The sequence below is a fragment of the Drosophila obscura genome, unplaced genomic scaffold, assembly GCF_018151105.1.
Source record: "Drosophila obscura isolate BZ-5 IFL unplaced genomic scaffold, ASM1815110v1 contig_200, whole genome shotgun sequence".
NCBI lineage: Eukaryota > Metazoa > Arthropoda > Insecta > Diptera > Drosophilidae > Drosophila > Drosophila obscura.
The window spans coordinates 157,663-176,620 of NW_024542791.1; the positions used below are offsets into that span (position 1 = coordinate 157,663).

At 41.8% G+C, this 18,958-nt stretch overlaps 3 protein-coding genes across 3 annotated transcripts; 1 reads left to right on the forward strand and 2 right to left on the reverse strand.

The window, feature by feature from the left end:
* Positions 1-2,922: 2,922 nt before the first annotated feature.
* Positions 2,923-3,742, reverse strand: LOC111078477 (serine protease 1-like). The gene has a single exon (XM_022373177.2). It carries the CDS (start codon positions 3,725-3,727, stop codon positions 2,951-2,953), a length of 777 nt encoding a protein of 258 aa, XP_022228869.2. The 5' UTR covers positions 3,728-3,742; the 3' UTR covers positions 2,923-2,950.
* A 462-nt stretch (positions 3,743-4,204) lies between these two features.
* Positions 4,205-4,937, reverse strand: LOC121404414. Its single transcript, XM_041593823.1, has 2 exons — positions 4,934-4,937; positions 4,205-4,747 (listed from the first exon to the last, which is right to left on the reverse strand). The coding sequence occupies exons 1-2, from the start codon at positions 4,935-4,937 to the stop codon at positions 4,257-4,259; spliced, it is 495 nt and encodes a 164-aa protein (XP_041449757.1). The 3' UTR covers positions 4,205-4,256.
* Positions 4,938-7,731: 2,794 nt separating this feature from the next.
* On the forward strand, positions 7,732-15,797 carry LOC111078473 (protein diaphanous). Its single transcript, XM_022373169.2, is given in 7 exon segments — positions 7,732-7,861; positions 7,928-8,250; positions 11,903-12,252; positions 12,254-13,856; positions 13,925-13,963; positions 13,966-14,454; positions 14,518-15,797. Coding segments are annotated over 7 exon segments (3,297 nt in total). The 5' UTR covers positions 7,732-7,841; the 3' UTR covers positions 14,991-15,797.
* The last annotated feature ends 3,161 nt before the right edge of the window (positions 15,798-18,958 follow it).

An 18,958-nucleotide genomic window follows, 5' to 3' on the forward strand; every position in this document is an offset into this window, starting at 1 on the left:
GCTACTGATTCTCTTTCTCGCTCGCACACTCTGCCGCGTTCAGTGCGCGAGCAACCCCTAGCGGAGGAGATGTAGAATCTAAATGGAACACGTAGAATCTACATGTTAGATGTAGAATAGACATTGTATATGTAGATGTAGATAGCAGATGTAGCAAAAAAATGTAAAATGTAAAATTTTTTTTTTTTTCCAAAATTCTACAAAATCATAAGCTGTATATACTGACTGAGTACGGGTATAAGTAGAGTCTTGTCCCCAGAAACGACTCACACGATCCTTCTCGTTTATTTTGAAAATAAGATAATTTTAAGGGATTTATTAAAAAAACGGAAAGCACAATGCAAAAGCTCGTACGAATCTCAGCAAAGCGTCGCGCCGTCTTCGAAGAACAGCGCAGATGTAATTGGTCCTTCAGCGACGGATACAGCTGTGTTCAATGAAATATTAGTGCCGCACCGCATCACTTTCAAAACTCTTTTTGAGACACTTCCAGCTATCCAAATTGAACAGGAATTTTTCAGCTGTAATATGAATGTTATGTATTCTTAAGTATGCCTACATACACAGTTTTGATCAATACCATACCATACTGAGCTGGGCCCCATAGGGCTCAGCCCAGCATGCCCATGCCCATCATTTTGGGTGGTAATAGTATTTCTGTGAATGCCAAACATATTCTTTTGAGTCTTTCTTACCATATAATATAACTTTACTATCATCAGTAAAAGTATTTTTGTCACTGTGACACAGGCCATTCCACAGGCGTTTTTCCAAACTGAAGTCGTGCACTCAGATCCAAACGCGGAGCTTTCTAGGACTTCTTGCATTCAAATAATGTGTAATCAACCGTGTACGAACTGTCACATTACTGTCAGAGCAATTTAAAATTTGTTTCATAGTTTTTAAAGGATATTGAAGGAATGGTCTTGCCTTTAACCATCGCCGACCATCCTCCAAAAAATAATTTTTTCGCATACAAAATCGATTTTCAGTCGAATTATTATAGTTAATTGGGTTAAATTCAAAAGTGAGAGTGCATCAAACTTAGTTTTTAATTCCATTATACCTTCTTCCTTAAGTTTTCAGTCTAACTTTTAGGTCTCCTCTTCTGGACCGAGCAATGATTTCCTCAACGCTCCAAAATCCAAAGTACCGCTATTTCCAAAACTTTCTTTCATCAAATTATTCGATATCTAAATTTATCTTACGGGTGGTGACTTATTTAAATTAATTTTTTAAAATTAATTTAACCCAGCACAACTATTTTATTGAACAGCAAATATCATGGGTAGTTGTCTAAAGTCATGAAAAACAAAAAGATGGAATGCAAATGTAACGATGTTTCTTCGATTTTCTAATGCGTACAATCCAGGCTTTCCGTAAAGGTGATACCTTCAATTTAAAAGACTAGAAATATCTCAAAAAGAATTTTGAATGTTTTGAGGTGCGGTACTACTATTTCACTGGACACAACTGCATGTAAGCCGACATGTGGGAGCACGTCCTTCCAGCAAATGTCGAACACTGTGATGTTCGTGTGGGCGTTCGGCAAAAGGTCCAATAAAATAAACTTCCAATGTAAACTGATTTCCATATAGCTCTGCATTATTTTCTAAACTTATTGAAAGTTGTGTGGACTAATTCAAACAATTGTCGTATAATCTGAAGCATCTTTTCTAAATTTGTTAGTGCTTTAGTTTTTAGTTTTTTATGAAAGGATCGATTCCCTTTGTTCATGCTGTTCACGAATATATTTTTCAGCCTTTTTTCAACCCGTACAAAAATAGCCATACTAAAGCGGATGTTCACAAGATGGACATATTGGCACGTTTGACAGTTTGTTTTGAATCGAATTATCAAAATTTATAGCTCGAGTTCGCTTACAGACCAGAGCACCGTATCTAATCAAGGCTTCACACGTTTCCTTTAATTTACAATGATCTCTTGAATGAATGAATGAATTTCCAATTTAATCTTTGACTGGTGTGTAGACAGTAACTGTTTATCATTTACGTGTGTTTAGATGATTAAATTAAGTAAGTACATTGTGCTTAATATGATGAATTTGCAGCCAATTCATTGGGGCTGTCTCCATTGACATTGACAGTGCGCCATTTTGTGTGAGTGAATGTAGTTCCTACGATAAGATAATCGGAAAAGATCTCGAAATATTATTGAAATTGAATTTCTATTCAGAAACGAAAAGGGAGTGACTTTAAAATAATACTTTTAGCCAATTTCATCATTAGATAAGACATTTGTGTGCTGCCATTTTGCAATGAGGTGGTAATGGGTGACGATGATGGTTTTCGTGGCGTGCAGAATAAATGATAATCTTTACAAACAAATTAATTCGCATAATTGAACTTTTTATTCATTCAGAACTATTCATGAAATTTACCCCAAATCTTTTCTATCCATATTAATAAATTGGTTGATTTATAAAACTTTGTTAGAAACACACTGAACGTGCAGTTGTCAAAACTCTATCAGGCGGGCTCCGGTGCTCACCTTCACTTAGCGTTTTACTTTTCACCCAAAGGTCATACTTTTTGTTTTCAGGTGCTCTGGGATCCGCAAAAGTCGACTTATTTATTGCTGCACTGTTAAGCTCAAGATTTACTGCTGGTATATCCACGGCCTTGTGCCAGCTCACTTATAAAGTCCTCTTTTATGTTTAAAAGAGACATCGATTACTAAATTCACTATTTGTTGTTGCCTTACCAATTTTTTCAGATTCAATTTTGAGGTCGATGTAGAAAAAATTATTTCTAGAAAGGGCACAAGCTCAATCGCACTGGGAATGGTGTCAAATCCATGTCGATGCATCAATCCGTCTTCTATTTTTTACATTTTGCAATTAAGATTCGTTTTGTTGTATAAAACTTTGAAGTATAAAAACTCTACTGCACAATGATTATATGTTTTTTCAATGTTCGTTTATTGAGACTTAGTAGGAGATGCCAGTGTGGTCACGGATCCAGTCCAAGTGGTAGGTGACACGCTGGAAGCCAGCGGGAGCACCCGACTGGCAGCCGTTGCTGGAGACGAAGTTGCTGACACCGACCAGTTTGTTGCCGTCGTGTGTGACCAGAGGGCCACCGGAGTCACCGCCGCAGATCGACTTGCCATCGACGGTCCTGGTGCAGATGATGTTGTCGCCGACGGAGCCGTAGGTCCAGCCGCACTCCTCGTTGTGCACGATCTGCAGATCGGCGCACTGAAGCCAGTCGGGCAGGGGGCTACCGTCATAGGTGCCTCCCCAGCCGCAGGCCACAGCCCACCACTCGTTGTAGTTGTTGTAGCGATCGTTGTAGCTGGGCAGCTCGACCTTGTTCACCATGTGGTAGAAGTCGACGTGGGGGATGCGGATCAGAGCGATGTCGGCGTTCTGGTGCTTGATGAAGTTGCCGTTGCCGACGGTGTGGGTGTACTGGGCGTTGGTACGCCAAGTGGCACCGAAGTAGACGGTCACGGAGGCAGCATCTCCGATGCAGTGCTCGGCAGTCAGGACCCATTCGTGTCCGATGATGGAGCCACCGCACCACCAGCCGCCGCTGAAGCCAAGTCCAACGGTGTACGGAGCCTTGCCCTCGGGAGCGGCATAGCCATTGGTAACGCGTCCCTCGATCTTGCTCGCCTTGGGCACGTCCTTAATGAAAACCTTCTCATCGAAGGCCGAGGCAGAAGCCACGGCCAGAGCCAGAATAGTAATGAACACCTTCATGTTGATGCCAGCACTTGCCTCTGCTGCCTTCGAATCGGTCTTATATACGCGCCACCCGGACCTCAGTGGGTACCGTACCACTCCCCTCCCCATACCTATCTTTAAGTTGAATGGGTTCGTAAATATTCCTCAAGCCTTCCATATCGATGTCAGTGATAAGAGTTCAGAAGAAGCCTGCTCTCTCCATTTGAATGAGTGTTTCAAATGACGTAGCATTCCATTTCCATTCCCACTTACGTGTTATGCTCTTAGTGTTTGTTGGCCGTTTCCTTCGCAGTTGGTAGTGGCATTTTCAAGAGAAGACTGTTTATCAGCTGCAGTGCTAGAGGGCGGGAACTTTGAATTCTCACACGAAGGAAATTTCAAGAATCTTTCTTTTAAGGTGTGTACACACTCTTTAGCCGAAGCGCTAAATCTTCATTTACAATGTGAATGAAACACGGGGTGAATTTTAAGACTATATTAATTCAGATTCAGTTATTGACATTCGATTCTCCCAACACGTAACAATTAAATAAACTTCTATGGGCTACGACTGAGGCTGTCTGGCTCTTACGATTCCCTTGCTGGTTGTCCCTTTGTTGGCGTTGGCGTTGGCATTGGCAGTGGGCGGTGCTGTGGGGCGCGATGTCGTTGTTGTTGTTGTAGCTGCATTTGGCAAATTCTTCTCGTTGCGCTGCCTAAGACGCTCCCGAAATTGATAACGCTGCGTATTCCTCGGCGTGTTCAGCGCGAAATTCATATCCGGCAATTGATAGGTGGCCAACAGAAAGTTACAACGCACACGCTCCTTGGCAATGCGCTTGATAAGCGCCTGCATTTCGTGGCCAGCTATCAGATTGGAAATGGCGTCCACCACATTTCGCTGCAGTTGAGGTTCATCTGATACTTTGGGCATTTTAGCGCGTCGCGATTCTTCATCTTCCAATGCAATGGTTTCGAATTGCAGCGGCGGCGGACTCTCGGACCTTTTTGGCTCAAACGTTGGACGATCCACGAAATTCGCCTCTTCTTCACAATCTGTTATTTCGATTGAAGTTTACATTGTATTTGCCAATTTTTGAGAAAACGACAAAAAATTTGTCTTTCCGCGCGGGCAGAAAAATTTAAACGAAAACGCCGTCGTTTCAGGGAAACAGCTGTGAGTGTTGACACTAACCATTCAGTATGGTTAGTAGTGTTGAGCAATGGCATTATACCATTAACCCATTGTCGACCAATGATTATTTTATTCACGCACAAACATTATAAAACTTGTATATTTTAACGCAGCTCAGGTTTACTCGTAAGGATAGGATTGGGCTACAAGGAGCCCTTTACAAACAGTATTATTTTCCGCGGTTTAACAAAGGGTGCTCAACTTTTTAAATAGAGGGGTGTTAAGTGGGTTATGTCTCGTCTGATAGCCAGTTTTCCCTGGTATTTTTATCGTTATCGGCGCGGTCACACTACGGTCACACAAGGCGCTTGCATTTTATGAATTTTTGCGCATAACTGCAGATAGTAGAGGCCAACAAATTACGTGTTAAGTTGTTTATAACGATTCGCCAAGTTTGTGTTTGTATTATACGGCACTGCGCATAGCGGCCAACAGTTGGTTGTATATTTCATGTGTCAGCCAAGGCGAGACAGCAACAAGTGGTGTGGCCCAGCGATCAAAGTAAAAGCCAGCAATAAAAAAGTAAGCAAAGCAAAAGGAAAAGGAAAACACCACTTGGCATACACCAAATATTTTGGGTGTACAACAAGTTGGCTAGTAATTACCACGCAAAAGTGTGTTTTTTGTGTTTGAAGCGGTTTGCGCAGCTTAGCGTCAACGTCGGCGTCTGCGTCGCCGCGTATAAAACAAACAGAAAGCAGGCAGAAGCCGTTTGATTGTGACTGTAGTTGTGTGTGCGTGTGTTGCTGTGTTTATTTGTGTGTGTGCGCCAAGCCATTATTTTTCTGTCTTATGACGTAAACCACCGAAAAAAATCAAAAGTGAGCAGCAGGCGACACAGATATAAATATATATATAAAACGAAGGTGAGCGCATATTTGAATTCTTGGTTTGTAAACTCTTATTTGAACTGGCTCTTTCTTGGAATTTCCAGGCAATGCCGGGCCCGTTTCAATTTTGGAATGGGAAACAATCTCCTTTTCTCGTGGCTAGGGCTTGTTTACATTTCGTCTAATGTTAGGGTATAACAGGGTATTACCATTTTGATGGTGAATTTGATTTTTGATCAGAAGTGGGTTCGATGCCCGTCGGTCTGTCTGTTCGGCTGCTCTATGCTTCGCTGCCTTATGGTGTATGTAAATCGAAACTGGCAAGATCGGATCAAGCAGGTAGTTACCATAGCAACGATGCATCTGCTAGTGTATCAAAACAAACGGATTTCTTGTAGTTTTGTCTTGTGGTTGCTGCAGAGGCCTCTGAACTATTCACACACACACACACACACCAATGCAGAAAGTGCAACCGTGTAAACAAAATAGAGAAAGAGATTCCACAGACACAACCACCCCGCTCTCTCTGCAGGGCAAGAGGCAATTGCAACAGCCGACCGGCTCGGTAAAATTCTTAAGCAAAAGAAATCTTGTTGAAAGCATTTCCTCCACACATGCTTAGACATGAAAAGAAATTGTGCTTTGCTTTGCTATGCCCTGGCATGAACTTGTCGCTCCACTATGCCCCCACTCGACGTGGTCGCTCGAGTGGCTGGCTTGTTGTCTTCCCACACTCTCGCACACACACACAGTCACACTTTGTCAAGCACATCGTTCACATTGGCATTAAAAGTGATTTCGGCTTGACAATTGTAAATGATTTGCGGACGTTTTGCACGCCCATAAAACACTCTCATCAGAAATGGAACTCTGGAACGAGAACGGGAACCAAAGCAGCTCTATATACCCATTTCGGTTCTGCCAGTGCCTGTGCCAACTAATGATCAAAATCATAACATCTCCGATTCTAGGGTATAAAAAGTGGAATCCGCAAAACCTGTTGCTCGTCTGCCTTTTTCTGCTACATCGACATCGACTTCTACTTCAGCGGCAAACTCTGGGGCCGATGATGTGATTCCATTAGTGATTCATTAGATGGATGCGTTGTCTGAGCGTTCGTTCCCAGGCGATCCTCGCGAATGGAGGCCACTTCAAATCTTAACGGATTACATTTTTGTCTAACCACATGATTCACACAAATGCCATGCACACACACATTCAAACGAATATCAGCCATAAACATTCATTTTTACCGCTCTCTGGCAAGCGGACAGACAGCTTGGCCTCTCTCTCTCTTTTCTCTCTCTTAAAACAGTCTGTACCCTGTATTCTTAGAGGAAAAGGGTATATTAGTTGTGTGTAGATTTAGCATTTTCTGTATAGATTTTGTATCTGTATTGAGATACATTTTAATAATGATGTGCAGGCAAATATCTTACTCTAATATAAAGAGTCTTGACGTAATTTTTCACACCTTTTAAATCACGTTTGGATCATCCATTTCTAGCATATAATAAAATCAGAGGGTATCCTTTAGTTGCAATATCAATCTACTGCACTCTCTCTGGTTGAAATTTCCTATTTTGGTTCGACACGATTATCATCATCACATCATTTTGTAAAATTAGTTTGCGCGATTATTAATGCATGTATTTATCTAATTGGTTTGGTTTATTTTCGAGTGTGTGTTTTGTTTATGTTTTTAATCAGCAGTTTTCACGCTTCGAATGAGCCACCGCATATGCCAGAGCATGTGCTCTCTGGGTCCCATCACTCCCTCTCATTATTTACATGCTAATTGAAAATTCCACACTAAGCTGCGAGATGTTCCAGAGATCGAAGATGAGGTGAGGGGGTGTGGGGGCCCAGATAATTGAAAATAAACCACAAGCTGATAATGATTCCATTCCCCCCTTCCCCTACTTACCACCATCGACCGTAGCACACATCACCCCCATTCCATCATCGATTGCATTCGTCAGACAAAACCCATCATCAATCGCTTTCTGCAGCTCGACAAATTCAGTTCTCTCTGTCTCTGTGTCTCTCTGTAACTGTAAACAAAGACCAGCTGTTAAGAGCTGCGCATGTCCCAAAAACAATATAAAATCCATTCGTTGGCAAAATGCGTCTAAAGAAGCTCGGGTCTGCATAGGTTTTTTCCATAAAAAAATTAATTATTAATTAATTAATCCCATTTAATAATTCTAGAATGTCTCGTCATGAGAAGACAAAGTCCACAGGCGGTAGCATACTGGAGAGCCTGTTCGGACGACCATCCAAATCGAAAGGAAATAGCTTCAACAGCGGCACTCTGACTCACGGCGGACGGCCCACCTCTCTGGACAATGAGGGCGGCGTGCTGGGTGGCGTCGAAGATGTGGAGCTGTACATTCAGGAGCTGAGCGAGGCTCAGGTGGATGCGCAATTTTTGGAAATCATCGAGGATATGAATATACCCAAGGACAAACGGGAACCGCTGCTGGCCAAGTCCAAGGAGGAGCGTCAAAAGATGATACTCTGGCACCTAAAAGGTAAACGAATCGACTTTTCAAATCACCCTCCCTTTCTCTTTTGCCTTTTCCCTTGTGTTGTGTGTGTTTGCAAGTTTATTGCATTCCGTTCTGATAAGATTAACCAAAGACCTAGTGGTAACGGTAACTACGGTGGTCTACGGGGGTCTCTACGGGTATACGTGTGGTTATCAGAGTGCGTGTTTGTATGCAGTGTGTCCGATTCTCGTGAAATTTCTCTTTTGTCTCTGTTATCTGTTTGTTTCTCCTTTGTTTTATTTGCCAATTTGCTTCGTACTTGTTTCCAGTTATATTTGTCTTTACACCAGATACCGCTATTTAGGGACTTTATGATGAATATGATGTCAACGATCTGCTAGAGTAATGCATGAAAATATTGCAAATGTTGCACATTATTTCTATACAAAATAATCTCACAGTTTTAAAAATATCCCGCTACAAGTTGGCACAGATTTTGACTTTTTGATGAAGGCAGTATAAAGGACAGATCTGCTAGACACACAACAATATATCATATATGTATGAAGATGCCATAGGGAGGTGAGCAGCAATTATGCACACGATATTTATATTGTTTCTTTAATTGGGATGGGAGGAATAGGAGCAACGAAGCAGTTTGGAGCAAGGATAAAAGTCTAAAATGGTCTAAATTTATTTAAAAATTGAAATTGAATTGAAATTCAAAAAAGACCTATAGTAACAATTTTTCTCAAAGAGTATCTAAAGGTTTAATTCCGTAAACTAGGTTTTCCTTTAAACAATTCCTTTTAATCAATTTTGATCTGCAATTTCCTTCATCAGCTTTCCCCATTGGCTTTGAGCCAGCACAATTATGTGTAAACTACAAGCAATTATCACTGTAACGAACTCTTTTCGTATCTTGAAAATATGTTCTCAATGCCAACATTAACTGAGGAATCTTCTCGTCTCGTCTCGCTCCAGTTAATTGCCCCTGTGCCCATGGCTCATGGTCCATTATCAGGTTAGAGTCTCAAACGCAATCAAAAGTTTCTCTCTTATCGTTTGTAACGGTTACTTGTGCGCTAACCTTGACTGTACTGTACATACTTCTTCTACTCATTCGTTTTTCGACGCTCTCTTTTGCTTTTATCAAATATTATACTATATATAGTCGTACTTATATTCTCGTATAAGTACGAGCGAATGCGTGACATAAAGTCGTATGAAAAAATAAATATTTTGAGTATACAAAGACATTGAAAATTGAATTTTTACCCATGCATATTATACAATTTTAATTACGTCAAGTGTCAGCGCGTGAATGTGTTGCATATACGCTGCTGCTGCTGCCGCTGCTGTTGTTGTGCTCTCCATGGGTGCTGTTGTTGATATACTCGCACTGGCATGAGCAAGTGCATCCAAAATAGAGAGACCAGAACAAGGTAAACCCCGCACATGAGAGAAAGCTTTGCGCTCTTTTCTACTCTGTGAATTTGCACTCTGCTTATACCCGGTACTTGTGCAGTGGGAGGGTATATTGCATTCGTTTCGCAGAAGAATGCATCCAAAGTTGTTTTATATGCTTCACACCACAACTTCCGCTTCCGAAGATACCGAAAAAAGATCTGTGGTATACACAATATTAAAGATTAATGCTAGGCCGCAGAAGACAGAAATTATTCACCACTCCATCGATATTAAGATTATGGAAAATGTTCATTAAAGGAACAAAAAAATCTATTTGGCAGTACTATCATCTCTTTTCCCCTCAAATTAGTAGGTGTTTTTCTAGACTTCTATAAAATTAAGAATAGAGGGTATCTATCTAATAGTCGGAAAATGCAATTTAAATGTAGAATTTTTACTTCATAAAAATGCAAAAATACTCGTAAATAAAAACGTTGTATGAATTATGACAAAATCGGCTGAAAATAAATAATGATGATGATGCCAATATCCACCTGACTTTACTGGAAGTTGGGCCGAGCATCTATATAAAGTGTGGAGTGTGGTGGGGGGTGGGTGGTCCATTCCATCAACACGCTGGTTGCGGGAATATTCAAGTAAACAATAAATAACCGAATATAAAGTAAACTTTTTCTTTATGGGTCGTGTTTATTGTGGCAGAACCATACCCCCCGCCACGTACTGCCACCTGCCTCTGCCTCTGACTCTGCCACTTGTTTGCGAAATGAACTGAAAGCTTAACCAACGGTTTGACTGAATGATGATCATGATGGCCAACAAACAGCTGGAACAGCCGTTCATTAACACGCTTCGTTTGGCTTTTTCAGAATTAATTAATACAACAGTTAGTGGACGTGTACCGAGTACCAAGTACCAAGTACTTTAAGGCCTCTCTGATGGCTACTTCTAACCGTATCAAGACTGTGTGTTGTTTGCTGTGGTGCGGGGGCCAAATTTGAATGTTTTTTTTCGATTGCATATTTAGTAGAATGTTTGGGGTGGGTCTGGTGTGTGGTGTATGGTGAGAAGGTCCCCACTTCAAGGCTGATATTTGTAGCTTGTATTCGAGGTTTCATTTTCCCAACAAGCTTTTTTTGCGATAAAGTTCTACAGTGGAACTACTACTAATACGGATACTAATTATATTGTACGTTATTCAGTGTTCTCTAAATCAAATAATTAACTGTCCTAAAGAGTGACTTATACTCTGTACCATTAAAAGTTGATGGGTATAAGGCAGCGGATGTGACAAATACTATAGGAATCTAGCTATTTCAACAGTTTAAAGTTGTTTACATATGGAAATATTATGAACAAATTCGCGCTTCTGTGGATACAAAGCTTTCTATTTATTGTAAGAATCAATGAATGATTGAATTTAGCGTATACGTATATGAAAAAATTTACGGGCTATTCAAAAAACTTGAACGTGGAAAATTCCAAGTTTGAGTTATGGAAATATATAAATGTAAAAAAGATATGTAAGCAGAAGAATTTTAGAGCTAGAGAAGTTGAACTCCAATTATGATTCTAATATTCGTCCACAACCTACGCCAGCTAGACGCACAAGCAAAAAAATAATACTCAAGAAAGAAAAGAAAAAAAATGCATGTCGTGTGCATGATGCGGCTAATCGCTTCTCGACGGTTTTTGCAATTGGCTTTATTGGACTACTGCCAAATTCAAAAATGCATATATTTAGATGTTCGTTTTATCTAGTTTCCACTTTACTCGCACAGAATTCTACTAAAAAAGAATTTCGTATGCACTAGAGGTGGGCCCAAAAGATAAAGTCGAATGAATCACCATTGTCAGATATGGGTAGAACCCTCTGATTATGACAATATACGAGTACATACATTTGCACTGGGGGAATGCAGTAGATTGGAAGTATAGAGAACCCTAGAGGGTTTTTTCAAACCAAATATAAATTTATTCTAAGCTCAAATCTAAGCCCAAATGTGTTGTGCATCACAGATTAATTGCTTTACCTATGCACACGTATAGTATCCATAAAACATCAGATGTACTCTTATCGAATCAGCTATGATACGGCTAACAAGTGTGTGAAAGTATGAGGTCATTCGATTAATCATCCATTGCGTGTTAATGGGATTTAATTACGTGCATTATTTGATAAGATATGCAGTCCACTCTATCTTTTTTTTAAAGCCACAGTAATCTAATATCTGTGTATCTGTATCTTGTATCTTCATTCAACCAGGCAAAAACTCACTGGAGCGGAATACGCGCTCCCGCTTCGAGAAGCCCATCGACTACGTGGAATATCTGCAGAATGGCGAGCACAGCGAGCATAAGGTTTACCAGTGCGTGGAATCGTTGCGCGTGGCCCTCACCAGCAATCCCATCTCGTGGATCAAGGAGTTTGGGGAGGCGGGCATCGGCCAGATTGAACAGCTGCTGTCGCGGGCCAAGAAGGATCGCACCTACGATCGCATCGAATTCGAGGCGATACGATGCCTCAAGGCGATCATGAACAACACGTGGGGACTCAATGTGGTGCTCGTGCCGGATCAGCACAGTGTGGTGCTGCTGTTGGCCCAATCTCTGGATCCCGCGGAAGCCGCAGACCATGTGCGAGGCCCTCAAGCTACTGGCCTCCTTTTGCATTGTCTACGAGCGCAATGGGTACGAGAAGGTGCTCAGAGCCATCACCACGATAGCGGCCACATCGTACAAGTCCAGCGAACGCTTTCGACCGATTGTGGATGCTCTATTTGCATCGGACAAACAGGATCCCAAGCGAGAGCTGGCCTGCCACAGTCTCATCTTTATCAATACGCTGACAAACACGCCCACGGATCTAAACTTTCGGCTGCATCTGAGGTGCGAGATTATGCGTATGGGGCTGTACGATCGTCTCGATGAGTTCAAGAAAATCGTGGAGACCAGCAACAATGAGGCGCTGCAGCAGCACTTTAAGATCTTCAACGAGATACGCGAGGATGACTTTGAGGAGTTTGTGCAACGCTTCGACAATGTCACCTTCAACATGGACGATGCCCAGGACTGTTTCGATGTGCTAAAGAACCTCATCACGGACACCAATTCGGAGCCGTACTTCCTGTCCATACTGCAGCACTTGCTGTATATACGCGACGACTTTTACTTCCGGCCCGCCTACTATCAACTGATTGAGGAGTGCATCTCGCAGATTGTCTTCCACAAGGGCTACTGTGATCCGAACTTTGCCAATCGCGACTTTAACATTGACACCTCGCTGCTGCTGGACGATATTGTGGAGAAGGCCAAGGCCAAGGAGTCGAAACGCTCCGAGGAGTACGAGAAGAAGATCGAGGAGCTGGAGAGCGCCAAGCAGGAGGCGGAGGCCAAGGCCGCTCATCTCGAGGAGAAGGTGAAACTGATGGAGGCCAATGGTGTGGCCGCTCCATCGCCCAATAAGCTGCCGAAGGTTAATATACCCATGGCACCGCCACCACCGGGCGGAGGAGCCGCACCACCACCGCCGCCGCCGCCTATGCCGGGTCAAGCGGGTGGCCCGCCGCCACCACCGCCAATGCCAGGCATGGGAGGACCCAGACCGCCGCCACCTCCGCCCATGCCCGGCATGGGTGGTGGTCCACCACCACCGCCAATGATGCCTGGCATGATGCGACCCGGAGGACCGCCGCCGCCACCCATGATGATGGGACCCATGGTGCCAGTCCTGCCGCATGGCATGAAGCCCAAGAAAAAGTGGGATGTGAAGAATCCCATGAAGCGGGCCAACTGGAAGGCCATTGTGCCGGCCAAGATGTCCGCCAAGGCGTTCTGGGTCGAGTGTCAGGAGGATAAGCTAGCCCAAGATGATTTCCTCGCGGAACTGGCCATGAAATTCTCCTCAAAGCCCGTGAAAAAAGAGCAAAAGGATGCGGTGGACAAGCCAACAACACTGACCAAAAAGACAGTCGATCTGCGCGTGCTCGACTCCAAGTCTGCCCAGAATTTATCCATCCTATTGGGTGGCTCCCTCAAGCATTTGTCATATGAGCAGATCAAAATCTGTCTGCTGCGCTGCGATACGGCCATACTCTCGTCCAATATATTACAGCAATTGATTCAGTATCTGCCGCCGCCCGAGCAGCTCAAGCGTTTGCAGGAGATCAAGACAAAGGGAGAACCACTGCCGGCCATTGAACAGTTTGCAGCAACTATAGGTAAGAGGATCCACTATGGAGAAGAAGAACAAAACCAACTAAAACTGAAATTCTTTTGCATTTCTTAGGTGAAATCAAACGCCTGTCGCCGCGCCTGCACAACCTCAACTTAAGCTGACCTACGCGGACATGGTGACGGATATCAAACCCGATATTGTGGCCGGTACAGCAGCCTGCGAGGAGGTGCGCAACAGCAAAAAGTTCTCCAAAATACTGGAGCTGATTCTCCTGCTGGGCAACTACATGAACTCGGGCTCAAAGAACGAAGCTGCCTTTGGCTTTGAGATCAGCTACCTGACCAAACTAACCAACACCAAGGATGCGGATAACAAGCAGACGCTGCTCCATTATTTGGCCGATCTTGTGGAGAAGAAATTCCCCGATGCCCTCAACTTTTACAATGATCTGTCGCATGTGGACAGGGCGTCGCGTGTGAATATGGATGCCATACAGAAGGCAATGAGGCAAATGAATTCGGCGGTCAAGAATCTGGAAACGGATTTGCAGAACAACAAGGTGCCGCAATGCGACGATGACAAGTTCAGTGAGGTGATGGGCAAATTTGCCGAGGAATGCAGACAGCAAGTCGATGTTTTGGGTATGTCGTGCGATGCCAGCCCATAACTTCAGCCAAAATTATAGAATTTCTTTTTTCTTTCAGGCAAAATGCAACTGCAAATGGAAAAGCTGTACAAAGACCTGAGCGAGTACTATGCCTTTGATCCCAGCAAATACAACATGGAGGAATTCTTTGCCGATATCAAGACCTTCAAGGATGCCTTCAAGTCGGCCCACAACGATAATGTGCGCGCACGCGAGGAGCTGGAGAAGAAGCAGCGCATGCAGGAGGCTCGCGAACAGTCGGCGCGCGAACAAATGGCGCGACAACAGCAGAAGCGTGCCCTGGTCGATATGGATGCGGCCCAGGCGCAGGAGGGCGTCATGGATAGCCTGCTGGAGGCGTTGCAAACGGGATCGGCCTTTGGCCAGCGGAATAGACAGGCGCGCAGACAACGACCCGCGGGGGCCGAGCGGCGGGCACAACTCAGTCGCAGTCGATCCCGGACGCGTGTGAATAATGGCCAGCTAATGACCCGCGAGATGATATTGAATGAGGTGCTCGGCTCGGCGTAGTTTGGACACAGACACACAAGCAATTCCCCCCTCCACCTACTCCTCCTCTGTACATATATAAATAGACATCTGTAGCGATCTAAGGGCGTAGGACATTAGCTATGTACATGATACATCCGTATCCGGGTATCTGCATCTGTGCAGCCTTGTGTACATATCAATTCGATTGGCATGTGTACGGGGGATTTTTAGCTAATGCTAAGAAATCTATCTTAACAAAGCCGCAAAGTACTAAATGAACTGGGCGTTAGTTCTCGTTGGTGATTCGATTCAAATTATGTGATTGATGCATTGCTGAAAAACTTTCAAGTCACAAAATGGAAACATTTGTTCTACATTAAACTAAGGTCTTATGCAAGGATTATACTTTATACTATTGCCTGTTATATTTAGAGATTTGCAACTGAAATGAAAAGAAGTATTCCAGAAGAATCTTAAATTGTTGTTTGATATGTGATCGAAAAGGACTTTTTGCTTTGTAATTTCTAAAACGAATCTAAAACCTTTTTAAGACTGTCTTTTCACTACTTTTGGAACAAGCCTAATGCTATGTTTTAAATTGTGTCTATAACGTAAATGTAGTCTCTTTTTATTCACACCTTATTATGATATGTAAATAATATTGAATTAAATAACTTAAGTCCATGTTCTCCATTTAATCTTTAAAACGTTGAACGCATTTTCGTAGCACATTGTGTGTATTAAACTCTTTTGGCTTCCATATTTGTCAATCTAGAAGGAACTTTAGTTTTTATAGTTTTTCTTTTTTATCGTATTTTTTATCAGTTTTAAATTAGTTTTTTTTTTCTTTTAATATACATTTGTATGTAATTTCATGTACGAATTAGTCAAAAGTAAAAACAAAAATGAACTATTAATTTATTTAAATTAAATGGTCAGCCATATTAGTTTCAAAGTCATAAAAAAATGTTATTTACTTTATTAAATCAGATAGCTTCCAAATCACAAATGATAACCTTGTATAAGACTGCATCCTAAAATTGTACTCAACTTTCTTAAGTAATGTTATCCCCCATTCTAGTTCACAAATCAGCAATGCCTTAAATCAACACCAAACCAACTATGGGCTATCCCCAAAACGACAAAAGAATTATATATTTTATACGCTTTTACTACTGAAACTGTTAAATCGGTATATGTTGCCTGTTCTTAGGCTAGAAACCAGTCGGGGAAAACTAACAACTAACGATCTTATTTTGTGGTTTTTTATACACACGCGTTTCCTGATGTTCTGCTGTGGCACTGTACCCCCAATCATTTTGTTGTGCACATCGTTTTCGAGGCACTCGATGTGAGATGATATCTAAATGAATTGAAATTCCTTTTGTATTTAATTTGTTTGTAAGTGAAACTTTTTAAATCGTGTTTACTTTTACCTTTCGCGCTACATTTAACAATTTGTTAATTTATGCCTACATATATTTTTTGTGACAATGGATAATCGTAGAAATACATTTTGAAAAATAAACAAATATATTTTACCAAAATCAAAAATATGCCGCGAAGAATTTTTAATGTTTGATTAAATGTCTGCAACTATTATCGCGGAAACTTTCATTCTATTGGCTATAATTTCGAAATCTAAAAATACTTTTGGGGTTTTCCTCGCAATTGTATTTCGTCGCGTTTTGTTCTTATTCGTTTTAATTTGTTTTATTAACAAAGATATTTTATCGCTAATGTCGCGGCACCCATAAAGCTCTGTTGAGGTGCTGGAGGTAGTACGATTACCTCGTACAACGCACAAAATGCACTTGCCCGTGGTGGGAGGGGCGGTCTGGGGCTCGTATGTGAGATGGAAGGAGTGTGGACATGGGGTTGGTTCGGGGCCAATGGCCATAAAACTCTCCAAAACGTTAAACGAACCGACAAACAGCAAACAGCAAATGCCGCACGACAAAGCCATTCCATCTGTCATCGTTCATAGTCTGGCGACGGTAAATACGTTACACTCGTACGTTATACATATGTATATTCGTTTTAATACATACATACATATGTATCTGGGGTTAGCTATGTGTCGATTGTTGGCTCTCTGGGCATATCTGGATGAGGCCCGGGGAACTGATTGCCTCTCGAGTTTTATTTTGGAGTCTGCTTTATGGGCTTATGGGACATGGCGCTTGCTTTGCTTTCTTTATGGATTTATTAAGATAATTGAAGAAAAATATATAAATATTTTTTCTGAAGTTCTTTACAATCTGTTTATGTCCTCTCTGGGACAGATTCTAATTTATGATGATTGGATAGAGATGCATTAGAGTGTTTTAGAGATCATAGATAAGCTTTTATGGAAGCGGAGATGGGTTGAGTGTGGCTTCACTTCACTCAGGATCGGTAAGAGGATAGATCAATAGATTGATGGAGCTGCATTACCAAATATTGTTGATTCATAGCAAGTTGATATGAAAGAAGGATGACTTATTATTGGATGTTTAATAATGCATTGATGTATTAATATTTTAATGAGTCCTTTGACTGGTCAGAAACTATAAATTTTGAATGCTGGTATGCCGTAGATTTTTCTAATGATTTATTCAATTTTTGTAGTAAACTGTGAAGGAAATTGCTTCGTTTTAATCACGTTTTAAGCATTCTTAGAATCATCTTAGAGTTTGTAAGAAACCATTGGCTCAGTCATAACTGACTTTCACATATGTTTAGCTGATATTTGTACCTCAGTTCAGATGGGATATAAGAATAGAATGAAAATATTAATGAATAAATAGGAAGTCAGATGAATAGATCTCATTTTCTATGATGAAATTATAACCTAGTTGGTTAGCGTATGTTTGGTCAGAATTATAGAGGTATTAAAAAGAGTTTAAAAATTGAATACCATTTCAGGAATCTTGTGGGAATTTCTGATTAATATGTTGGTGCTTGTTGAAATACGTGTGAGAATACATAGCTGGACCTAGACCTTCCTTGAGATCTTAATAATACTCTGTTGATAACGAAGATGTAGATTGAAAGCCTTAAAAATGAACAAACAAATTTTAGTTACTTTATCATGGGTTGGTCTTAATTAAATTTTGGGCAGAGATTTTTTAAAGATCATAATCAACTCACATACATAGTACCTCCACATATAATAAATAGATAAACTAATAAATACTTATTTACGTGTATGTACATGATGCTTTTTCATTTTGAAGATCTTACGAAACATTTGATTCATTTCAACTGGATTCATTCTATATGTTTACGGCATATGTTTACATACCTCCCTTTCGGATTAGCCTTTGTAAGCCCCTAATGACTTCCAGGTAACCTTCTACCATGTTACATGACTTGCCCGTGCCTGAGAGAACCCAAACGAAACCGATCTGAACCTCAACCTCACGGAACCAGGCACCTATGTATTCGTTGCCGTTGCCGTTCCCTGGCCCTGCCCACGCAGTAAATTCCTTTGAATTTTTGACGATTTGCGAAAAAAACGAAGCAAAAATCTGGGCTGTGGCTGCCTAATTGTTGTGTGAACTTTATGATCTCAGGCCCTGACCGATCAGATGTGATCCCAACCCAACCCAGCCCCTCTATAAGCCTTGTTTGGTGTCCCCGAAACCGTTACGATCATATTCTCCTGCTCTAGGTCGCGTTCGCGCAATCATAAAACTGTGTGTTTGTTACCCGTGGCCCTTTCCTTTCAATTGTTTTACAATGTTTTGTCTTTCGGGCATTAAGGGGTTTTTTGTTTGGACACGATCACAATCCTCGAACCGAACCAGTTTCTGCTAGAACACTCTCTCTCCCTCGCCAGCGTTAATAAGTGAATTTTAAGTACCTCCCTCGCGAGGCCAACGGCTGTCGCTGCTGCACTCTGTTGTTTTTGCTCCTGGTCCTGCTGCTCCTGACCATAGCCTATGCTTAGTTCCATTGTCACAGCTGTATTCATTTCTAATTATTTGACGCGACATTTGCAGTTTTATGATCGGAGGTCCTGA